The sequence below is a fragment of the Leptonychotes weddellii genome, chromosome 4 (genome assembly GCF_054177405.1).
Source record: "Leptonychotes weddellii isolate Sample4059 chromosome 4, ASM5417740v2, whole genome shotgun sequence".
Classification (NCBI taxonomy): domain Eukaryota; kingdom Metazoa; phylum Chordata; class Mammalia; order Carnivora; family Phocidae; genus Leptonychotes; species Leptonychotes weddellii.
The window spans coordinates 53,120,834-53,142,665 of record NC_138372.1 but is presented as its reverse complement, the minus strand read 5'-3'; the positions used below and the strand labels follow the sequence as shown (position 1 = coordinate 53,142,665).

The following is a 21,832-nucleotide window of genomic DNA, read 5'->3' as shown; positions in this document are numbered from 1 at the left end:
ACAGGGTTTTAGAGGGGAGGGGGGAGGGGGAATGGGTTAGCCCGGTGATGGGTATTAAGCCGGGCACATACTGCATGGAGCACTCGGTGTTATTCGAAAACAATGGATTGTGGATCACCACATCAAAAACTAATGATGTATTGTATGGTGACTAACATAACATAATTAAAAAAAAAAAAAATGTTCTGCCTTGGGTGCCTGGGTGGCTCAGTCAGTTGGGTGTCTGCCTTCAGCTCAGGTCATGGTTCTGGAGTCCCGGGATGGAGCCCGCATTGGGCTCCCTGCTTCTCCCTCCCTCTCTGACCCTCACCCTGCTCGAGTCTGCTTCTTCCTCTGCTCCTTACCCCACTTGTGCTCTCTCTCAAATAAATAAATAAAATCCTTTAAAAATATATAAAATAAAATAAAAAATGTTCTGCCTTTTCAGGCTTTTAATTCCTCAAAAGAGAGTATACATATAAAAATAGGAATTTAGGCCTGTGAGATGAATAGACCTGTACGTGAATCAGCCCCTTCACACACTTGCTGTGTGGGCTGGTAGAAGTTCCCTGTCCTCACAATCAATTTCTTTATCTAAAATCATAACAATAGCTATCACTTATTATAGGCCTACCATGAGGCAGGTACTCTACTAGGTCATTTGTGTGCATTAATTCATTTTCTTTTAAATGAATAGAAGTTGGATATAAGTCCTATCCCAAAAGTTTATCACAGTCATTAATGGAAGGAACATATATAAAGCATTTGCAAGTACCTGGAGTGTATTAGATGCCTAATAAAACATAGTAATTCCTAATAATAATTAACATTTATTGGGCCCTAGTATGAATCAAGGCACTGGCTTAGGGATATTTTTCCCCCATGTTCTCATAACAACCCTAAGAGCTAAGTACAGTGTTATCCACATTTTACAACCGAGAAAACAGACTGAGAGAACATAAGTAACTTTTCTGAGGTTGCGGAGTTAATATGCGTCGTCAGGATGGAAGACCAATCCAGCGCACATTGGCTCTGCTCCCTCCCTCTCCTATTGCAATTCTGTACTCGTTGCAGCGGTTGGGAGTCACAGAATGAGGCAAGAACAGACAAGCCCTGACCTAAATTCACTCGTCCACTGGCAGGCATTGGGATGATGGCCTAGCTGGCTGGTACATCTGAGGGCCAAGCAACTTTAAACCAAATCCCTGAAGAAATCAGGAGGTGTCGATTCTTAAGAGAGCCTTAAAGTAATACACATTTTATGACTATGAAAAATAACCCAATTTCATATGCTGAGTGTGCCCTCTTGTGCATCCAGACTTACTAGCAGGCATCTTCTTGAAAGACACAAAAACCTATTTGTGTTATCTTAATTATTTGAGTATTCTTTGGGTATCATACATTTTTTTTCTTTAACTTTATGTGAAACTGCCTGACTCTTCCAAGAAGCTGCAAATTACCATGGAGAGGACGGCAAATGTGTCTAAATTGTGGTAATCCCTGACACCCCTTAACATAGTGCCTCCAGAACAGTTATTCCAGAAATGTGTATGAAAATTAAAACACAGCAACATGCTGGGTGCATTTAGTACTCTTGAAAGTTATTAGGTAATGATGTTCATCACCAGTGCAATATTTACAATACATGAGCAGAGTAACATCAGATAAAATCAGGCTACAGCTCTGGAATGCTTGGTGGGACAGGTAATCAATAAATGATCATTGTTATTTTAATTACTAATCCCATTTTATGGACATAAAAAACTGAAGCTCGGAGGCGAGTAACTGGTGGAGTAGGTCTCAAATCCAGATCCGGGCTGCTTTTGCCTCCTCTCATTGTTTCTATGCAAAGCCTCAAGAGTGAAGTTGCTAACAGATTCCTATGTGACATCTGAGTAATCAGCAAAACTTTCTGAATCTTTGTTTCCTTATCTATAAAATAAGCTATTGGATCCCTGATCTCAGGCTGCATGTTCTAACATCCTCTGGTGCTTTGATACAATTAGATGAACTGATTGGATCAGGAATACCAAGGTAGATTTTGGGTTTATCTTGCAGATAACATGAAGCCATTCAAGGTTTATCCAGAGAACAGAAAATAAATGGATTCGTTGGCATCTCTGACTGTCAAGGGCATGGAAATATTTCATCCATTTCTAAGAAGCCTTGAAATCAGCCCATCTCATAAAAGCCTCCAACCCCCCTTCCAGGGCAGAGTGGGATAGAACAAGTAGCCCCGTGTCAAAGGTCAGAAATCCTAAACTACAACTCTGCTGGAATCGCCTTCAGGCAGAACGGAAGGAAGCAAAATTGGGGAGGACACATACAGCTGAGATTTTTATCAGGGTCCCCATTCTACTGGGTCCATTCTGATTAAATAGATCGATGCTATTCTTATTGTCAAATGTCTTGAATTACTCCTGATGTTACCAAAGTTAAAACACTGAGAAAAACGGAAATATACTCACGGAAGCTCAGCAAGACTTTCGTATCCTCCCAAGCTCTCAGCCAGAGTAAATAACTATGGCAAAGAAAACATTCATTTAGATCTTTCACTAACGTAAAAATACAAAAATACAAAACTAAATGTTTTTAACAAAATGGCCCTGGACACAGGGTGAGAAATGGTGGTGATTATGAAAAAAAAGTACAATTTGGGCAAGAAGCCCAGAGAAAAAATGAAAATAAAATCTGTAACACTAATGGCACTGATTAGACATACGAGGTGCCAACTTTTAAAACATTACAAGTTGAGGAAGGTGAATCTCTCCTACCTTCCTGATTTGGCCCTCTACTTAAATGATACTTAACTAACACGAGCCCTAAAACCTCAGCATTATTACGTTTGAGACCTAGCTCTGTGGTTACCCTTTAAATAAAAATCTCTAAAGGCTACCAAGTTATACACACTTGTTAAAATTAATCACTTACTAAATTAATACATACACACTTACTTGTTAAAATGTATCACTTACTAAATTAATACATCCATTTAACTCCCTCCTGGAGTAGGAAAAAAAAAACCTGTTTTTGTTATTTAGTGTTACAGTGTCATAATTTTACAAATATTTTAAAATTACTCTTACAACGGTATTTAATTAAACATACACTATCTTTCTGCTTTTAGTACAACTTTTAGATACCAGTGGATGCTGACTAATCTGGCAGCAGCCTATGCATTAGACCTCAGTATTTAGAACTCAGCCTCTTGCATGAGCTCTGAAAGCCCAGTGTATGGAGTTACAGAGGCCCCTCTCCCGGGGGCCCTGGGGGCCCTGAGAGCCTCCTGGCAGCGTGAAACATCAGACAAAGGCCTCCCTTCCTTCACCCCAGGCAGATGCAGCCTGGGAGGCACAGGTCTGGAAAGCCACTCCTAGGCTGGATTTCAGGGAGGCCTTTGTGCCGTGCACTAGCCACACATTACTTCGAAGTTTCACATAACATTTCATTTGGAAAAGGGGTTCAATTTTCAATAAATTCAATAAATCTAAAACCAATGCATCGGGACATTCCGTCTCTCTCAAACTGATGGCCGTGTCCGGAGAGTTCAGTAAACAAACATATTCAGATGTCTGCTACTGCACCAAAGTCGTTTTCCAACCCAAAGCATTTCATGAGAAAGAGGTCTGTAGGTGTGACCTGCAGTCCAAAGACGTGAATCTGAGAGATCATGAACTGCTGGAATCTGCCTCGACGATTTAAAAAACCTCGTTTGAGGGCGCCTGGGTGGCTCAGTTGGTTAAGCAACTGCCTTCGGCTCGGGTCATGATCCTGGAGTCCCGGGATCGAGTCCCGCATCGGGCTCCCTGCTCGGCGGGGAGTCTGCTTCTCTCTCTGACCCTCCCCCCTCTCATGCTCTCTCTATCTCATTCTCTCTCAAATAAATAAATAAAAAATCTTTAAAAAAAAAAAAACACCTCGTTTGAAAGTTTACCTTGAGGTTCTTGAGAAACGTCTGAGCATGCTGAAGAGTGCCCTTAATATAGAAGGTGATCATCCCTGGGCAACCTGTGCATTGACGCTTCGCCAGCTCATGCTGAGGATGAGAGGGCAGCCCTGTGATCATGAGGCACAATAAAAGTCTTATTTTAGAGTCAAACATGTAATTTCAGAATGAAAAAATTCACTGTTTGCCTAAAGCAAACTGCAAATAAGCCTAATAATGATGAGCTTTACACCACGTCCACATCTGACGATGTGTTCTGGCCTCTAGCTTCATTCTGACCTATCTCTTCTACCCTCTCCATGCTCGAGCTACATCAACTTTCCTTACACTAGCAGTACTGCACTTTTTTTCATCTCAGGACCTGTGTACAAGCTGTCCCTTTAACGCAGAACATCCTCCCCGCTGACTGCCCAGCCCCTCTATTAGTTAGGTCATTCTGTAATTTCTTGTTTAACATCTGTCTTATCCATCAGACTAGCTCCATGTGGAGAAATCCATTTCTTTTGTTTTTGTTTTTGGTTTTTTTTAAAGATTTTATTTATTTATTTGACAGAGAGAGAGGCAGGGAGAGAGGGAATACAAGCAAGGGGAGCAGCAGAGGGAGAAGCAGGCCTCCCGCAGAGCAGGGAGCCCGATGCAGGGCTCGATCCCAGGACCCTGGGACCATGACCTGAGCTGAAAGCAGACGCTTAACGACTGAGCCACCCAGGCGCCACCTCCATTTCTTTTGTTAATAATTGGATCCCAGGTCCTAGTTCAAAGCTTGCTCCATCGTGGGCAATTAATAAACATTTGTTGAATGAATTGGAATGCCTGTCCATGCCCTTCTAACAAATGCTTCCCATTCAAGGCACAGGCCGAAACTCTTCTCCTTCCCTCCATTCAAAATACATACCAGTCAACAGCTCTTTAACCTAGGGGACATATAGGGCATTTAATCTCATATGTAGTTCTGTCTTGGCTTATCTAAATTCCCTGAGGACAGGAATCAAGCTTAATTCTCCTGTCCACCAAGACCACGTGGCTAAAACCTCAAAGGGTTCAAAGTAACTATTTACTTAAGACCACACCACAATTTAAAAGACTGGCAAAATAAATTCAAAGAGTAATATATAAGTCTGCTAACTCCACATGAGTTGGCAGAGGTGAAAAAATTTGGAAAGGAAGTAAGACAGCTTCAGGGGAATTTTGCTGCGTAAGTAGTAAGTCTCAATTTGATGAGTATCCAGGCCCAACCTAAAGCAGATAAAAGAGCTAATGAAGAATGGCAGACTGAAAAGACTATAAGCAAATCAACTGGAAAGTACAATGTTGCAATCCTGGAACAGGTAAATACAAGCCTTCAAGCTAAAGACCATGGCAGGAACATCTAATGCGTAAAATCAATTTCCTAACATCAAAGCAACCACTAGATCAGAGGCAACACAAGGACACAGACCATTGTCTATCTTCGCCACCAAACCCCCCACAGAGCCTGACATACAGCAGTGTCCAATAATATATAAACAACATAAAAATACATGAAAGCAGCTACCTTACAACAGGTGTCATACACAGATACTTAGGATAACCCATAACATCCTAGTGTAAGCATATGTTCTTAGAAATCATATCAACATTGGGGCACCTGGGTGCATCAGTCGGTTGAGCGTCTGACTCCTGATTTCGGCTCAGGTCATGATCTCAGGGTTGTGAGAGAGAGCTCTGCATTGGCTCTGGGCTCAGCGAGGAGTCTGCTGGATATTCTCTCTCCCCTCTCCCTTTGCCCCTCCCCCCAACTTGCACACGCTGTCTCTCAAATAAAGAAGTAAATCTTAAAAAAAAAAAAAAAAGAAAGAAAGAAAAGAAAAGAAATCATATCAACATACCAGGATAAATAACCTTTTCTACCCAAGGATTAGATTCCAGAAACTGGGCAACTGCCATTCCATTTTCGAAATGCTTCTCCATTCGGACCTGTAGAGTCTTCAGACCTCGATTGCAGAGGTAACAGTCAACAGGGGATGGAACTGCTCCAAGAGCTGCAAAATGAACATATGCTGGGTTAGTATGAAAGGGGGGGAGAGACCCAGAAGATTCTCTCACTCTCTTTTTCATTATAGTGACTCTGAGAAATGAGCTACAGAGGCCAATGTTTGAGTTTTAGGGGAGAAATTAATATATCAAATCAGAAGCATAAGAATGAAGCCTAAAGTACGCTCAAAGAATGGGCTTTAAAATGAGAGGGGAAATGAAGATCCTGCAAACTAAACATGAACACAATGTGAACATTTCAAACATGAACATAAATAGTCCTTTCTATGATTTCCATTCAATGACATACTGCACATAGTTGAACCTCGTATTTCTTTGAACATGTAGAAAAAACAGCATTCAGCTCCTATTGTTACTGAAAGTTCTACCAACATTCTATTTAGCTTTTGTCTAAAGCAGCCTAGGAGTTACTATGCCTCCAAGGTGTGTACCTCACTTTAACGTTTTATAAATAAAAGGAATTTATCAAGCAGTAAGTTTTGGTTTTCCTCCTTGGTGCCTCTTTTTTTTTTTTTTTACTTTAATGCTTATTTCCTTTATTTATTTTTTTACTTATTTTATTTTATTTTTTTAAAGATTTTATTTATTTATTTGACAGAGAGAGAGACAGCAAGAGAGGGAACACAAGCAAGGGGAGTGGGAGAGGGAGAAGCAAGCCTCCTGCCGAGCAGGGAGCCCAATGAGGGGCTCAATCCCAGAACCCTGAGATCATGACCCGAAGACAGTCCCTTAACTGACTGAGCCACCCAGGCGTCCCTTCCTTTATTTATTTAATACTTATTTATTTTATTCCTAATTATGTTTGTATCTTATCTGTCAAATCACAATGGTTAAACTAAGCACCTTCAAATAAATCCTTACCCATACTTGAGATAACTAAACTATCTAAACAGGAAATGGTGTTTAGACATCTGTTGAAAAATGTAAGTTTATATATTAAGTGCTAGTTAAAGTTAACCACCATTCCAGACATAAAAGGTGGAGTATAAGAAAGCCATCATTCCAAATGTTTTATCTAAAGAAAAAAAATCTAGTCAGTCTGAAAACTAAAAATTCACTTGGGCTTTACCCAATTATGGTCAAAATCAACATGGATTTGAAAAATAACAAAATTCATCCCTTGAGTCATGTTGTAAAGCCCTGTTATGTCCCAACTATATTTTTATACCCTAATATTTCTACTTCCTTTAAAAACCAGAATCTTTCTCCTCCATTCCTCATTTCTTCCTAATTTAGTAGAATGCTATTACTTCACAGCATTTAGTGGAACTACAAATATCAAATGTAGTCCCTCTGAGAGAATAAGGGGAATTCTTGGACTTTTTAATACTTACAGTTTTGTAAGAAACGGAGCCTATTATGGAGGCTCTCAGAATTAAGAGACACTAAGCCCATTACGACATCACTGTGGCCTAAAACAAAATAAAAACCTCTAGGTTAAAAACAATGTATGTTTATTCTTCATTCTAAAATTTCTACAATGTAACTTTCACTTGAAAAAAACTCTCTGGGAAAAAGCCCTATAAAATAAGTTTAAATAAACTGTATTCAATTTGATAGTACCAAATATATACACCTATACCTATAACAATGAAATAAAAATCATATAAAAATCAAATGTTTCTTTTTAAGCTGTCAGTAGAATAAAACTATAACCTTTTTTGGTAAATTTTAATCCTGTTCATAAGTCATGAGCATAGTTTTGTCTGCTATAAATGAAATCCCATATTTAACCAAAGTATAAATTTTTTACTTTCTACATGAGTCACAGAGAAAACCTGAATAATAGAAGAAAAAGGATCAAAATATCAAGCCCTGTGGTATTTTCATCTATCCATGGAAAGGAACACTCAAAGTGTAGACTATGTATGTCTTACCATTCATATATTTCGTTGCTGAATACATACAAATATCAGCTCCCAGAGCCAAAGGCCGCTGAAAGGAACAAAAGATTTTCATTTTAAATGGTAATGCACTTGAAAATATGCTTCATTACATGCCTATTTGCTATTATAAATTTCATTCCTTTTCTAACTTTTCAAAAATACACGCATCTTAAAATTTTCCAGGATTTCTCATGGTATCTTTCCCCTCCCCCCGCCCAAATAAAAATGCAAAGCACTGGACCCAGTATTCAATCCAAAAGCACAAATTTTCTGGAAATAGCAGGTAAAATCTGGTCAACAGGTCTCCTGAACTGGTTTCTTTAGAGGATTTGCTGGCTGGTCCTAAGTGTACTTACTAAATTTTACAATGCAGAGATGCATTTTATGACTCAGTAAACACATAAAGTAGTAGACATAAATATTTAGCAATTATTATGTCAAGTGAGTATATAACATGCTTAGATTTTTGATCATTAAAACCTGATAATGTATGCTGTGATTATTCGCTTGATGTGCCATCATCTTGACTCTTAATTACTCTTTTTTTTTTCATAATTACTCTTTTATTATACTAGTTTTGCCAAGTGTAAAGTCACTTAGAAAGAAATTTCTTTGGATTGTTTTCCCTCACCCAATTTTCCTGCAAATCAATCCTTTAGTCTTAAAACGTCTTTGTTTATAGTGAGAATTAAAGTTATAATCAACTATTCACTAAAAAATATATTACCAACATCTTTCTATTTACATTTTCTTTTTTTTTTTTAAGTAAGCTCTGTACCCACCACAGGGCTTGAAATCACAGTCCTGAGATCAAGAGTCACATGCTCTACTGACCCCCCAGGCAGAAGCCTATTTACATTTTCTTTAAAAGAAAGTACGTGTGTGTGTGTGTGTGTGTGTGTGTGTGTGTGTGTGTGTGTGTCTTTTAACCTCACCAGTTGTTTCGTCTTTGGAAGGTGTTAGTATAAGGGGCTATAGGACTTTTCATTTGGGGTGTTTCAAAAATAGGATGTTTTAAGTCAGGTATTACTCAAAGGACTCTCTACATAGGTGTTTGCGCATCTCCAAAGTGATGGAGTCAAACTAGATGATGTCTCTTCCAATGCTAACATTCTGTAAACTCTGTGGTCAAAAGAAAAGGAAAAATGAAAACAAATAACTAACATCTGTTGATATCATTATGTGCTGAGAACCATGTTAAATTCTTTACATATCCCAGGGAAGCACTATACAAAATATTTTACCTAACTCAATAAAATCAGTACTTTTAAGATTCTCATTGTACAGATGAAGAAGAGGGACGAAGAAAAACAAAACAGTGGTGCCTGAGTGGCTCAGTTGGTTAAGCATCTGACTCTTGATTTCGGCTCAGGTCATGATCGCAGGGTGGTGAGATCAAGCTCCATGTCAGGCTCTGCACTGAGCATGGAGCCTGCTTAAGATTCTCTCCCTCTCCTTCTGTCCCCCCTCCCCCATCTTGCAAGAAAGAAAGAAAGGAAAGAAAAGAAAGAAAGAAAGAAAAGAAGGAAGGAAGGAAGGAAGGAAAGAAGGAAGGAAGGAAAGAAAGAAAGAAAGAAGAAAGGAAGGAAGGAAGAACGAAAAGAAGGAAGAAAGAAAGAAAGGAAGGAAGGAAGAAAGGAAGGAAGGAAGGAAAGAAAGAAAGAAAGAAGAAAGAAAGAAAGAAAGAGAAAAGAAGGAAGGAAGGAAGGAAAGAAAGAAAAGAAGGAAGGAAGAAAGAAAGAAAGAAAAGAAAATCGAAGCAGATCATTCAGATTAAAAAGCTGGTAGAAGTAGCACTCACATCTAAATTATGTAAATCGAGAGGTTCTACTCTCAAACTCTGAAACTTTACGATGGTATGTCCATTTTGCCTTTTGTGACATATTTTATAGAAGATCCAGAAGACAAAAGGCAGGGAAGAAAGAGAATGTATCCAGTTTTCCTGAGGGTAAAATAATGAGAGGACCTTTTCAGAAGATCTACTGTATAGAACTAATACATGTGGCCACTTAGGGACAACATGATTCTGATTAACTCAACTGGAATGAATGCAGATTGAAAGGAAGCAAACTGCAGTCCCTGGTATGCGGAAATGTGATGTGGGCTTCAGAAAGGTAGAAAAACTGGACCTATTTTAGTGACAGTAACAGGGGAAAAAAAAGGGCCAGGCCTGATGAGTAATCTGGGCAGGCCCAAGCTAAAACAATGCATGCAATCTCTTTGGGAATATATAGGACTCGCTGTGACTCAGCTAGAGCAACCCTATGCTGTGTTAACTGGCCTTTAGTGCAAGTGGTATATGGGATAAGGAGTTGGGATAATGAACCCAAGAGTGAAAATCACCTGGGACAAAGAGATGATGCCAGGAGATTTTCACTTGGAAATAGACTGCTTTAGTGGATCTAAGAAGCAGCCAAAGATATATCGTGAGCCAAAGGTAGGTGGCCCATGAAGCTGTCCAAATGCAACGTAGCGAGGAAATGTGTTTGAGGAAAATGAAATAAAACCTGGTAGTGTCTTCTCAATAAAATGGAAGAAGGTGAAGAACAGATTTATACAAACTAAGGCAGCAGCCTGTGCCAATTGCAGGGACCCAAAACAAAAGGGGGGGAAATATAAACAACTGAGCTATCAACATCTGCCTAATGCAAGAGTAGCAAAAAATGAGCTGGGCTTTCAGGAACTCTGCAGGATAAAGGTAAAGTACAGGAAGTGTAATAAGAAGGATCATAAAGTACAAGCAGGAAGGAAACAGCGAGGAGAAGGTAAGCTCCTAACAAGGAAAGGAAACAGATTGGGCTACTCGGAGGGAAGAGAGAGAGAACATGTGGGGAAAGGGCAGACAGCTAATCAATTATAGAGCAATCCTTAGATGATCTACCAAAAGGAACAAAATAGAAATAAGCATCTGGAAAAAAGGAAGAGAAAGAAGAAAAGGAATGGAGGATGAATGGGAGGTTTTGAGGTGGGAAGAGATGTATGTAGAGGAGTAGGTAGGAAAAGAGATAGTTTAAAAGGAGCACTATAAAGGACCTGGTACTTATAGCTACAGTGTGAAACAGGGAGTAGAAATACACACAAGGTAAAGCTATAGAGAGCTGGGCGTAGTCCATGGGGCACTGAGGGACGAGAAACCAGAAAGGAGGAAAGTGGAGAAATAATAAGTATGACATACACTGAGATGTCATGCAGTATAGCTTTTGTTTTCCTTTTATTTGGAAGATTAGCCAGGTTTAATTATATATTTTAATAATTTAATAGCATATATTAATATATTTTAAAATAAATATATATGTATTAAATATATAACATATATGCATTAAATATATAACATATGTTTTTCAGTCACACCATATATATAAAAAAAACACAACTGATTTATAACTAGCACATAAACATTAAAGTCCCTACTATTTATAAAGCACTGACAGATAAAATCACATAATAAGGCCAGCTCTTCAGAGAGTTTACACATCCTGAGAGAACTTAAAAACTTTAATTAAGACAACATTTAAAACACACAAAGTCCCATAATGGATATGAACCTAGGGTTGGTTGAAAAGATATGAGCTAATGGTAGAAAAGGTCCAATTTTAATTCTTTGTCTAATCAATAACTATGATTAGATTCCATGAGTTTGATAATTATGTTAATGCAAACAAGTCTTTCCTTTCCTAGTTACAGGTATCTGTAGTCTACTAATCATGCCAAAAAAATCATTTTCATTTACCTGGAAATAGGCTGACATAAAAGTGTTATCCACGACCAAAATGATGTCACCATGTTTATGGACAGTATGTGCACAGGCTTCAATGTCAATCATCTTCAAGCTAGGGTTTGTGGGGGTTTCAATCCAAACAAGCTAAAACATTTCAACAGATGATAATAGTTTATAAAAATACACTGCACCAATATATGTCTCATATATTGTAACCATCTGGCAGACTACACTGAAGAATGTGGGTGATGAATTTGCAAGGGTTGAATCTGAATCCTAGCCCCCATTAATTTCTGAGAGGTCATAGTTAAGTAACTTACCCTCCATATTCCTCAAATTTTACATCTGTACAACAGGGTTGATAATATTTCATAGAATTGTTATAAAGATCAAATGAAATAATGTTATGTATAAGAAGAAAAGTGCTCAAGTTAATTATTATAATTACATTCCATTAAAAAGAGGATGGATTTCAAAGACATAATTCAGTGTCTAGGAATTTTGTTCTCAAAGGTAAATAATATAGAACATTAAGATCATAGCCTAGAATTTTTATTAAAGAGAATTATCCCTACAATGCCAAACATATGCTAAATATTAACTTTAAAAACACCAGATGCATGAGAAACTATAAAAATAAGTACCCAGAACTTGAAGAGCATGGGTTTTAAAGTGCAGGAGAGAAGTTACACACAACAGAAAACCTGGTCACAGCTCATTTAAGGAGACAGTATCATATCCCAAAACCTAGCACAAATCAGGCACAAAGTAGATGCTTGACAGTGACTGAGAAGACCAAAGAAAAGAAGAAATTTCTGTTTGTTAAACAAGATGCCACTGTACTGAATGACATTACCTACAGCTTTCTTTTTAAAAGGGTTAATGATTCTTTATTAATATATAAATGAGCAAGATATCTAGTTTAATATTCTTCCTACTCTAGACTCTTACAGTAGAAAAGATAAGGTAATTAAAATAATGCAAATTCTACAAGAAATGATTATTTTAAAAATCTGTAAAAAATCATTTCTGGTAAGAATCTATTATTCATATTCATAATAAAAAGTAATTAAAATAAAAATAATAAATACAAAGTTGATTTTGCAGGGACTTAAAAAATCTACTTCATATGATGAGGCAGATATTTCAGGGGGAAAAAAATGTATTAATTCAAGTCAGTAAAGAGCCACTACATAAAGTTCTGTTGACAAGAATTAACATACTCACAATTTGCTTTCCTCCCTTAGAAAGACTCAGACCAGCTATTTTAATAAGTATCTTTTCTCCTAAGCAAGATAAAAAACAAGTTCCTTTGAAAACAAACCTTAATCACTCAAAGCTCACCCCTGTGTTAATCTTCAAAGTAATCATTTGTGTGAGAAAAGGTTTTCATTTTTTAGCATTCCCTGCAACATAATCTTGAGTACAATTCAAACCTTTTAATCATTAGCAAAAAGTTGGAAAAGGCTGACTTATAAAAGACATTGGTCCTTCTTTTACCCATGCAGAATTTAAATGAGGCCCAAGAAAGAATACCACATATGCCATTCACTCAGGCACAAAACACCTTCCGGTGGCATGCAAGCTTCCCAGGATGGAGGCTAAAGATTGCTTGTGGCCCATTCTCTACTTGTAACTATTATTTTGTTGAAGTATCGCTTAAAATTCTTAAAAAGCCAGTATGCTTAGGGTCTGGGGCCTTGGCAAGCTTCCTTTCCTGCAACCCAATCTCTGTGATAACCTCTGTTAGCAATACCAGTTTGGTAATGCAGTACATAATTGTATGCTTTTGCTAACAAATTTTTTTCAGTTATTATGTGTTGGGTACTGCACTGAGCATTTCATATGCCTTATCTCATCTAATTTACACAACCACCTTTCTATAAAGCAGATGCAATTATCCCCATCTTGCAGATGAAGAAATTGAGACTTTGGTTAAATAATTTGCCCATGATAATACACCAACTATGACACAGAATTAGAACTTGGATCCTGCCGTGGAATTCACGTACCTAACCATTATGCGAGAATATTCTGGAGAAGCCAGACCTATATTAAACTTGTTGATGGTTTCCAATGGCTTCTAATAAAATTTGTTATTCAAATTTAAATTATGTCTTCTAGTAAACAAAATGATAAAAACAAAACAGCACACAGAAAACAGACAAAACTGAAAACTGAGTTACCTTGGTTTCTGGTGTAATGGCTGCCTCTAGCAATTTGGTTTTGGAACAATCAACAAAAGAAATCTTTAATCCAAATTCAGTTGCCACCTGCCTGAAGTACCTGTTTGTACCTGAGGCAGAAAAGAATCAGCAAAATGGAGAGGACACTGTACTGAGAAATGTTCACTCCTCATTGGTTTAAATACTTTAAAAATATAAGGAAGTGTCAATCACCAATAAAAGAACAACTAACAGCAAATGTACTTTGGATATCTTGTATAATAAAGAATATAAGGTTTGGATTTTAAACTGAAAGATAAAGAGTCAAATAAAACACACTTGATATCCACACTAAATGACATGAAGCAGAAATGTTTCTGAAAACATATAATTTCTACTCTTTAAACAGTAAGTGGCATGCTCCCTGAAACATCAATATATTTTTTAACAATTTCTTCCTAGTACTCAAATTTAAAATAAATGAACCAATGTTCAAAATAAATTTTTAGTCTGATCATACTTTCACAATAGAAAAAAGCTGGTTATTATTCTTTGTACTCTCTCAATCTTTTTGTTATGTGGTTCTAAAGCTTTAATAGATAAATGAGGCAATACAAATTAAACAACTACAGTTTTATGGTGAAAAAGATAAATCATTCAACTTAGAATAATTTCTCTTATAAACACTGTTCTGGATTTGATTTTTACATAGGCAAATTTCAAGGAAAAATTGCTCTTATTGATAGCCCACCAAAAAAAAAAAAAACCAGAAAAGAAAAAGGAAAAATACTCTATGATCAAAGATATACTGAACTTTTGATGCTGTATAGACTGACCCTAGATAATAGAAGATTGAAAAAGAATGTAAAGAATTGTAAAAATCAATAGCAATTTTCAAGATTTTGTATCTATGTGTGCCATGAGGCTTTTATAATGCACTATAAAAGTAACTAAAGGTGTGCTATTTCTATTCAACAAACTATCATAGGAAACAATGATAAATACAAAGCACTCTGCAAATTTCTAAGAGGGTTAATATGATTACTGAAAGTCTCTTACATTCATTCAACTTTTTGTTAATAGGAGATAGATAAAATGATAATATTCTAGAAATCACATTTTAATTATATGGAAGCATTTGGAATATATATATATATACACATATATTTACAAAACTTTTTGCTATTGTTTTGATCATAAAAATCAGTCTTGCTTAAAGGTAAGGGCAACCTGTCTTCTTTACCTTCCTACTCACCACTTTAAATAACTTGCATTTAAACTGTTTAGAATGGAAGTTCTTAAATTTGGATCCATGATGGACTTCAAGGAGTGAAACCCTTTTACCCTAAAATTAAAATGATAAACATTGGGTGTAGTCTTAAGCACACTCTTCCACCTTTGCGGGGAAGGGGTCCATATTTTCAACAGATTTTCCAAAGGTTCCTTAAAACCCCAAGTGTATAAATATGTGGGGGAGATAGAGGGGTGGGTAGAGGCAAGCTCTTTGAGCGTGAACTGGGTTATAGTTCATCTTCACTGCAGGCAAAAATTTTAAGTAACACTAGAACACTCTCTCTTTAAACACTATCTTCTCTGAGTAGAATAGATCTGAAAGTTGATCAGGTCCAGCATCCTCATTCCAGCAGTTTAAGTAAAATTATTATTAAACAATCTCTCTTACAAGCAGTTCCAGAGCATAGACCCTAAATGTTTATACTCTTCCTTTACCAAGTCTGGGTCAACACAGAGGTGTCCATCATACCTTTAAAGGATAATAAATGATCAATAATCCTGGTAACATTGTTAATATAATTCAGGACCCACTTTACTGTCTTTAAAATATCAGCTGACACAACATGCATGAGAGAGGCCACCTACCTCCATACACATCATCCATACAAATAATTTGGTCTCCTGCTTTTAAGAGATGGGCAATAGTCACAGTGGCAGCTAAACCTGAAGCAAAGGCCAAACCTAAAATAAAAGCCAAGTTAGGGTAAGCCGAAAAAGTCAAACCTCTGGGTTGAAAAACACCTACAATATTTCCTTGCATTACTTTATGTTCTTCTCTCTGCTCATATAAGGACAGCCGTCACTACAGTCACAAGAAGTCCCCTGATGAAAATACAATTGCCAATTCCCCCTTTCTGTTTCAAAATTAAAATATCTTTAAGAGAAAAAATATACAATTCTGCTTTGGTGGTAACATTTCTCTGAAACACTTCAAAGAAATAATTCTTTACAAAATTCCGAGATTAAAGGCCAATTGCCAATTAAATTACAGTTTAAAAACGACAAGCTCTAAAAAAAGTTTCAAACTTGAGGAACAGAGCTAAGGTATGATTCACTCATTAACTATAAGGATATCCAATTGAGCAAATATTTTAACAAAACTCAAAATCAGACCTGAGATGTGTCTGGCAAATTTGAAAAATTTTGTTTTTAAAAAATTTTAAGTGTGGAATCTCCTTTAAATAAATATGATCCCGAAATCTCACGTAGGACAAAAATAATGAAAACAATTAAAAAAAAAAAACAACAACCTGACATTGTATACATTAAACACTATAAAAGAAAATATCCTGACAAAATATCAATGCATCACCTTAATGATAAAAATCACCTGTGACTGGTAGAAGGGATAATTCAATTAACTTGAAAAATGTAATTCTTATAAAATCTTTTCAGAAAAGTTTAGGTTAGAATTACAGTTCTCTACTCAGCACATCTGTAGTCCAATGGTGAATTCATATAGAAGGATAAACTTCATTTTTAAAGATTGTATCAATTTACTTTAGAGAGAGAGAGCATGAGAAGGGGGAGGGTCAGAAGGAGAAGCAGACTCCCCCACTGAGCAAGGAGCCTCATGAGGGACTCTATCCCAGGACCCTGGGATCATGACCTGAGTGAAGGCAGACGCTTAATGACTGAGCCACCTAGGTGCCCCGAGAAGGCTAAAATTTAAACCCAGTTAAAAACAACTGTGTTTTCTGGAGCCCACTTGAAAAAAATGTCTGCCATATGAATACTCAGGCTTTACCCTCCTGCAGGAAATAATGTTCCCTGTACAGTACTAAATTACAGAAGCATAGTGTTCAGAAAGAACTCCCCTCATCCAAAACAAAAGACAAAACTCCCCAAACCCCCAAAAACCCACATTAACATTTCTAACCCCGGCACTCTTGCTATGAGAAAACTCGTAAGACTCACTTTCTCTTCACTCTTCTGTCCTCATTCAGTATCATTCATATAAAAAATACAAAGATGATTTAATAGTAATCCACTCCCTTCATGAAAAAAGATTCAAGGAGTTAAACCCTAATATCTGAGAGCATATTATCAAGGGCACCAGGTAAATGTTTGCTGGTGTTGTTTTTAAGCATTATCAGGTGAATGAACCAGAATATCAGAAAGCTTGTATTCTCAGAGGTAGTGTTATAAAACTCAGTTAATATTTATCTATTTATACTGACACCTTCAGATGAAAAGTGCATTCACATGAATACTAACCGGCAAATTCTGCCATTTTGCTTCTATTTTTACCTAATAATTACACATATGCATATTATACCATCAACGGGACCCTGGACAAAAAACTCAATGTCTTAGTAAATTTTTGAACTAGCTAATCCTTACTCCTTTCCAATTCTAAATTCTGTGCCTCTATGATTTTGTCTATACATGCAAGAATGGGTTCTACACTTCACAAACTTTGAAATGGAAAGCACTTACTGTACTTGGCCCCATCCAGTGCTGCCACTGCTTTTTCCAAGCAATTCCTGGTGGGGTTTCCGGAACGGCTATATTCAAAACCCTGAAGAATAGAAGAGTTTATCCTAAGCGATTTAAGTTTATTTATCAGAGTCCTAACAGAGACACCTCCACAATTAGGGGTTCATCCTACGATGATGATTTTCTATTATTCAGTTAAGACATGTCTTGCCATTAAATAGAAGCTTAACATGTCTGCCTTCCCAGGATCCTGGGATAGAGTCCCAGGCTCCTTGTTCAGCGGGGAGCCTGCTTCTCCCTCTCCCTCTGCCCCTTGCCCCTGCTCATGCTCTCTCTTTGCACCTGCTCTCTCTCAAATAAATAACATCTTTAAAATAAATAACTAAATAGGAGCTTAACAATATTGTGGCTGCAGTGGTGTGAAAGGTTCTGAAGTCCACCAAACTGGATTAGAATTCTATAGCTGTCCCTTATGAGCTGTATGCCAAATAGGTAAGTTACTTAACCTTTCTTAAAGTCCATCTCAGTAACTATAAAATGGGAATAAAATACAAAAAACTAATTTGCAAAATTGTTGTGGTGATAATATTATACAATGTATATAAATTCTCTACATGGTGCCTGGTACATGCTAACTACTACAGAAACAGTTGTTTTTATTATTAGCATTATTATTATGTTCAACTCATCTTTACCCATTCATCTGGGGACATCAGGAAAAGGGAATCACCAGAGCCTACAGAGTAAACTTACTTCTAACCTATATTTCATTTCCTAAGAAATAAGTGATACAAGTCCTGTTTAGCATCCTATAGGAAACTATGAACAGATCCTACAAATGCTCAAAGTTCAGATCTTGGCTCTACATAAGTAACAAAAAGCACACAGTAATTCTTGGCAAAGTGGCTATGCACAATTTCTTAAAATTTGCTCTTTTTACCTCTACCATACTAGGAGTATTCATTCATTTTATTTAATACTCATGGGCAGCTTTTAGGAAAGTGAAGCCAAAGGTTATAGGGAACGTCAGAACCAGTATTCATTGACTGAAATGCTATAATTTTCTCTCCACGCCTCATATAGCACATAACAAAACACAACAACCACTTTTTACATTGTTTCTGATTTAGAAGCTCCTAGTATTAGTAATATATATATTACCAAAATATGTATATTTTAAGTTTGGTTGCTTTGTTTCCTTGTTTTTGACAAACTGAGTAGACATATTTTATAGGGTTCCAGGATATCCTCATCCCTCCCTCACCATCACCTCCTTGATGTGACCTGTATTCCCAGACAGAAAAAAATCTGTTTGGATTCATGTGGCTACTGCCACAGAGACGTACCCATGTCTCTATAATTATTCACTGCAGAGATTTAACTTTGGGGTGGGGGGGGCATATTTCAGTGGCAAACTCCCACCCTCTCGCCCATTCAATAGCTTTCCAAATGGAATAGGAGAAATAGATGCTTCTCTTCAGCTCCTCAGATTTTCTTTAGTGGTCTTCACTGAGTTCTTAAAGGTACTAAGAGGTGTCTGGTATTTGTAGATTTTACCACCCCGGTTGGCTCTCTGAAAATATTTAATTACTATTATCTGGTTAAATGGTTAACTTTCATACCAAGAGCTAAAGCTTGGACAGTCACATGTTCACAAAACCCTACACCAGCAACAGACTGCAAGCTTGGAAAACAGATTGTGTACACGTTTTGATTCCAAATACAGTAGCTAGAAGCATCCTAAACCAGTTGTAAAAATGCCGTTTAGAACTGTACCTCACAGGTTTTTTTGGGGGGGGTGGGGGGATGGGTTAGCCCGGTGATGGAGCATTGGGTGTTATATGCAAACAATGAATCATGGAACACTACATCAAAAACTAATGATGTAAGGTATGGTGACTAACATAACATAATAAAATAAATTTTTTTTTAATTAAAAAAAATTTCTTGTATTAAAAAAAAAAGAACTGTACCTCACAAAACAAAGGGCTATGTTTACAAGAATTTTCCTAGACTCATATAACAACACACTAAAGAGGTTTTTGAAGTCTAATCAAAGCTTCGGACCTACAAAGTTTATTGAACTGATTTCCTTAAAAGCTCAGCAACTTTGAAATACTCCAAGATCCCATCAGTGTGTTACCAAAAGGGATTAACAAAGACTGCTCTATCAAAAACTTGCAATTATCTAACTCTAGGTCAGTTCCTTTTGTATAAAAAGTATGTGATACCTGTCCTGCCCTCTGACCTGGCTGTTGTGAGGATCAAATGGAAAAAGTGTAAATGTGAACACTGTGAAATACCAAACTACTAAGCAATTATAATGTACCATAAAGCTTAACATATATATCAACAATTTATGTGGTAGGTACTGGTGAACCCCATTTACTCAGGATTAACCCGAGGCTGGGATAGGTTAAGCAACTTGCACAAGGTCACCCAGATCAGAGGAGGTGGTGTCAGAATTCAAACCTAGCCCCTCTGACTAGGTGATTTGTGCTCTTAATCACTAAGCCACACTGCTTAAATGATGCAATGGGTTAGATTATTACTAGTATTATTGGAGTATAGCAGAGTGTAGCCTAATGCCTAAGAGTAGGGTTCTAGAGCAGGGTTAGAATCCCAGCTACACTATTTACTAGCCATGTGGCCTTAGGCTAGTTACTTAATATTCCTAATCTGTTTTTTTTTCCATAAGAAAAATAAGAACCTAGTCCAGGCTAGGGTTGTTGTGAGGATCCCAGACCATACTTGTAATACATCTGACATACTACCTGTAAGTCTGTATCTAGCCCATAGCAAGTAAATCACTTTTAGTAACAATACAGCCACTGGGCATGATCTTGATTCTAGGTGAGTTATCAGACCCTGAGGGTTTGTGGGTTTTTTTCAGGTGACTCTCTACATGTCTTTATAATTTTTGCTGCTAAAGGTAATTCAACAGAGTTATGACCCTCAGTTTTGAACTGCAAATTTGCCAAAATTACATGAATTTCAGTTCAAATCTATATGGCAAGTTGGACAAACTGTTCCTTCCAGTCCTGCTTATCAAAAGAAATGTGATCACTGGACCAGCGAATACAAAGATTTAGTACAAGGAAGATTACGGGTGTAGTAAACATCCATTCGGGTGCCTTCCTGATGTATAAAGCATTTTATAAATTACCTGCATGGCTTTTTATATATAAGACATCTCTTACCCGCCCAACCCAGCCCCACCCCCTACCTACCCAGCCAGCCCCAGCTCACCGAGTGCTGGCCGGGAGCCTCTTGCTTGAACGTGGTGGACAGTGAGATGGGGGGCACTACAGCCTGGGAGGTCCATTGCTCCGGTTCCTGGCCCACATGGATGGCCTGCGTGGCGAAATGCTGGAAGCGAGGCTGGAAACCATACGGGGAGGCGTCTTTTTCCTGCATGCTGAGCTGCGAAGGAGGGAAAGAGAAACAAGAGCAAGGAAGATAAAACCAGAAAACTGGTGCGACAGGGCTTGAGACACAAGAATCAGGAGAACCGGGGCTAAAGACAAGGCGGGCTGATGACCGGGAGCGGACAAAAGCCTGACTCCGGGACTCAGTGGCTCAGACTTTAGTAGCCGGCCGTGTGGTGTGCGTTCACCGCAGGCGGAACCAGCGAGACCCAATGAGCGAAGGCCCCGACGCGACCCCCGTTCCTCATTGGCCGGAAGCGGAGGCGTTGCCTGGAGCGTCGCTGGGACCGCCCTTCCCGGAGCCGAAAGTGGAGCGGAGCGGGAGTCTGTGTGTCCGCTTGGTGTTGTTCCCTACCGGCGAAATTCCTGAGTCGGGGCCTGGGGGAGGCTGCCATGCTGGCTCCAGTGAGCCACCCGGGCGTCTGTGTGACCTCAGGCCGGAGGTTCGCCTGAGACATGGAGGAAGGCGGGCTTGGTGTTGAAACCGAGTAACCTTGTAAACAGGCCACACAGATAGCCTCCTCTTACTGTCCCCAGTGTCCCTGACCCCTACCCCCGACCCCTTTTGTCCTGAGGGCGGTGCTGACCGACGCAAGCAACTAAGCGGAGATTCGTACGAAAACCGAGGCACAACCTGCCAAATTTGCAGCTTGGATTCTCATTAACTGCGGCGGCCTGCCCCTTAAGGTACACTGAACTCTGTAATGACCCAGTACTTGCGATAATTGAAACCTGAGTGAGGGTCATATTTTTCTTAAGTAATGGCGAAGCAACTGTAGTGAAGATCTCGAATCAGAATTCTGGCAGCTTAAGAGCCATTCAAATTTGAGCTTTCGAGCATCATTATCTTTTTGAAGTACCCGGAGAAGCTCTCCCTGATGAAAAAGATTGTATGGCTTAAACCCGCCCCCCCCCCGAAAACAACAACAACAACACCAACACCA

General features: G+C 38.1%; 1 protein-coding gene across 1 annotated transcript; it reads right to left on the bottom strand.

The window, feature by feature from the left end:
• Positions 1-2,377: 2,377 nt before the first annotated feature.
• CTH (cystathionine gamma-lyase) lies at positions 2,378-21,088 on the bottom strand. Its single transcript, XM_031041466.2, has 10 exons — positions 20,710-21,088; positions 17,461-17,542; positions 15,607-15,702; positions 13,750-13,859; positions 11,576-11,707; positions 7,837-7,894; positions 7,294-7,371; positions 5,794-5,946; positions 3,914-4,035; positions 2,378-2,500 (listed from the first exon to the last, which is right to left on the bottom strand). Exons 1-10 carry the CDS (start codon positions 20,875-20,877, stop codon positions 2,444-2,446), a joined length of 1,056 nt encoding a protein of 351 aa, XP_030897326.1. The 5' UTR covers positions 20,878-21,088; the 3' UTR covers positions 2,378-2,443.
• Between the last annotated feature and the right edge of the window lie 744 nt (positions 21,089-21,832).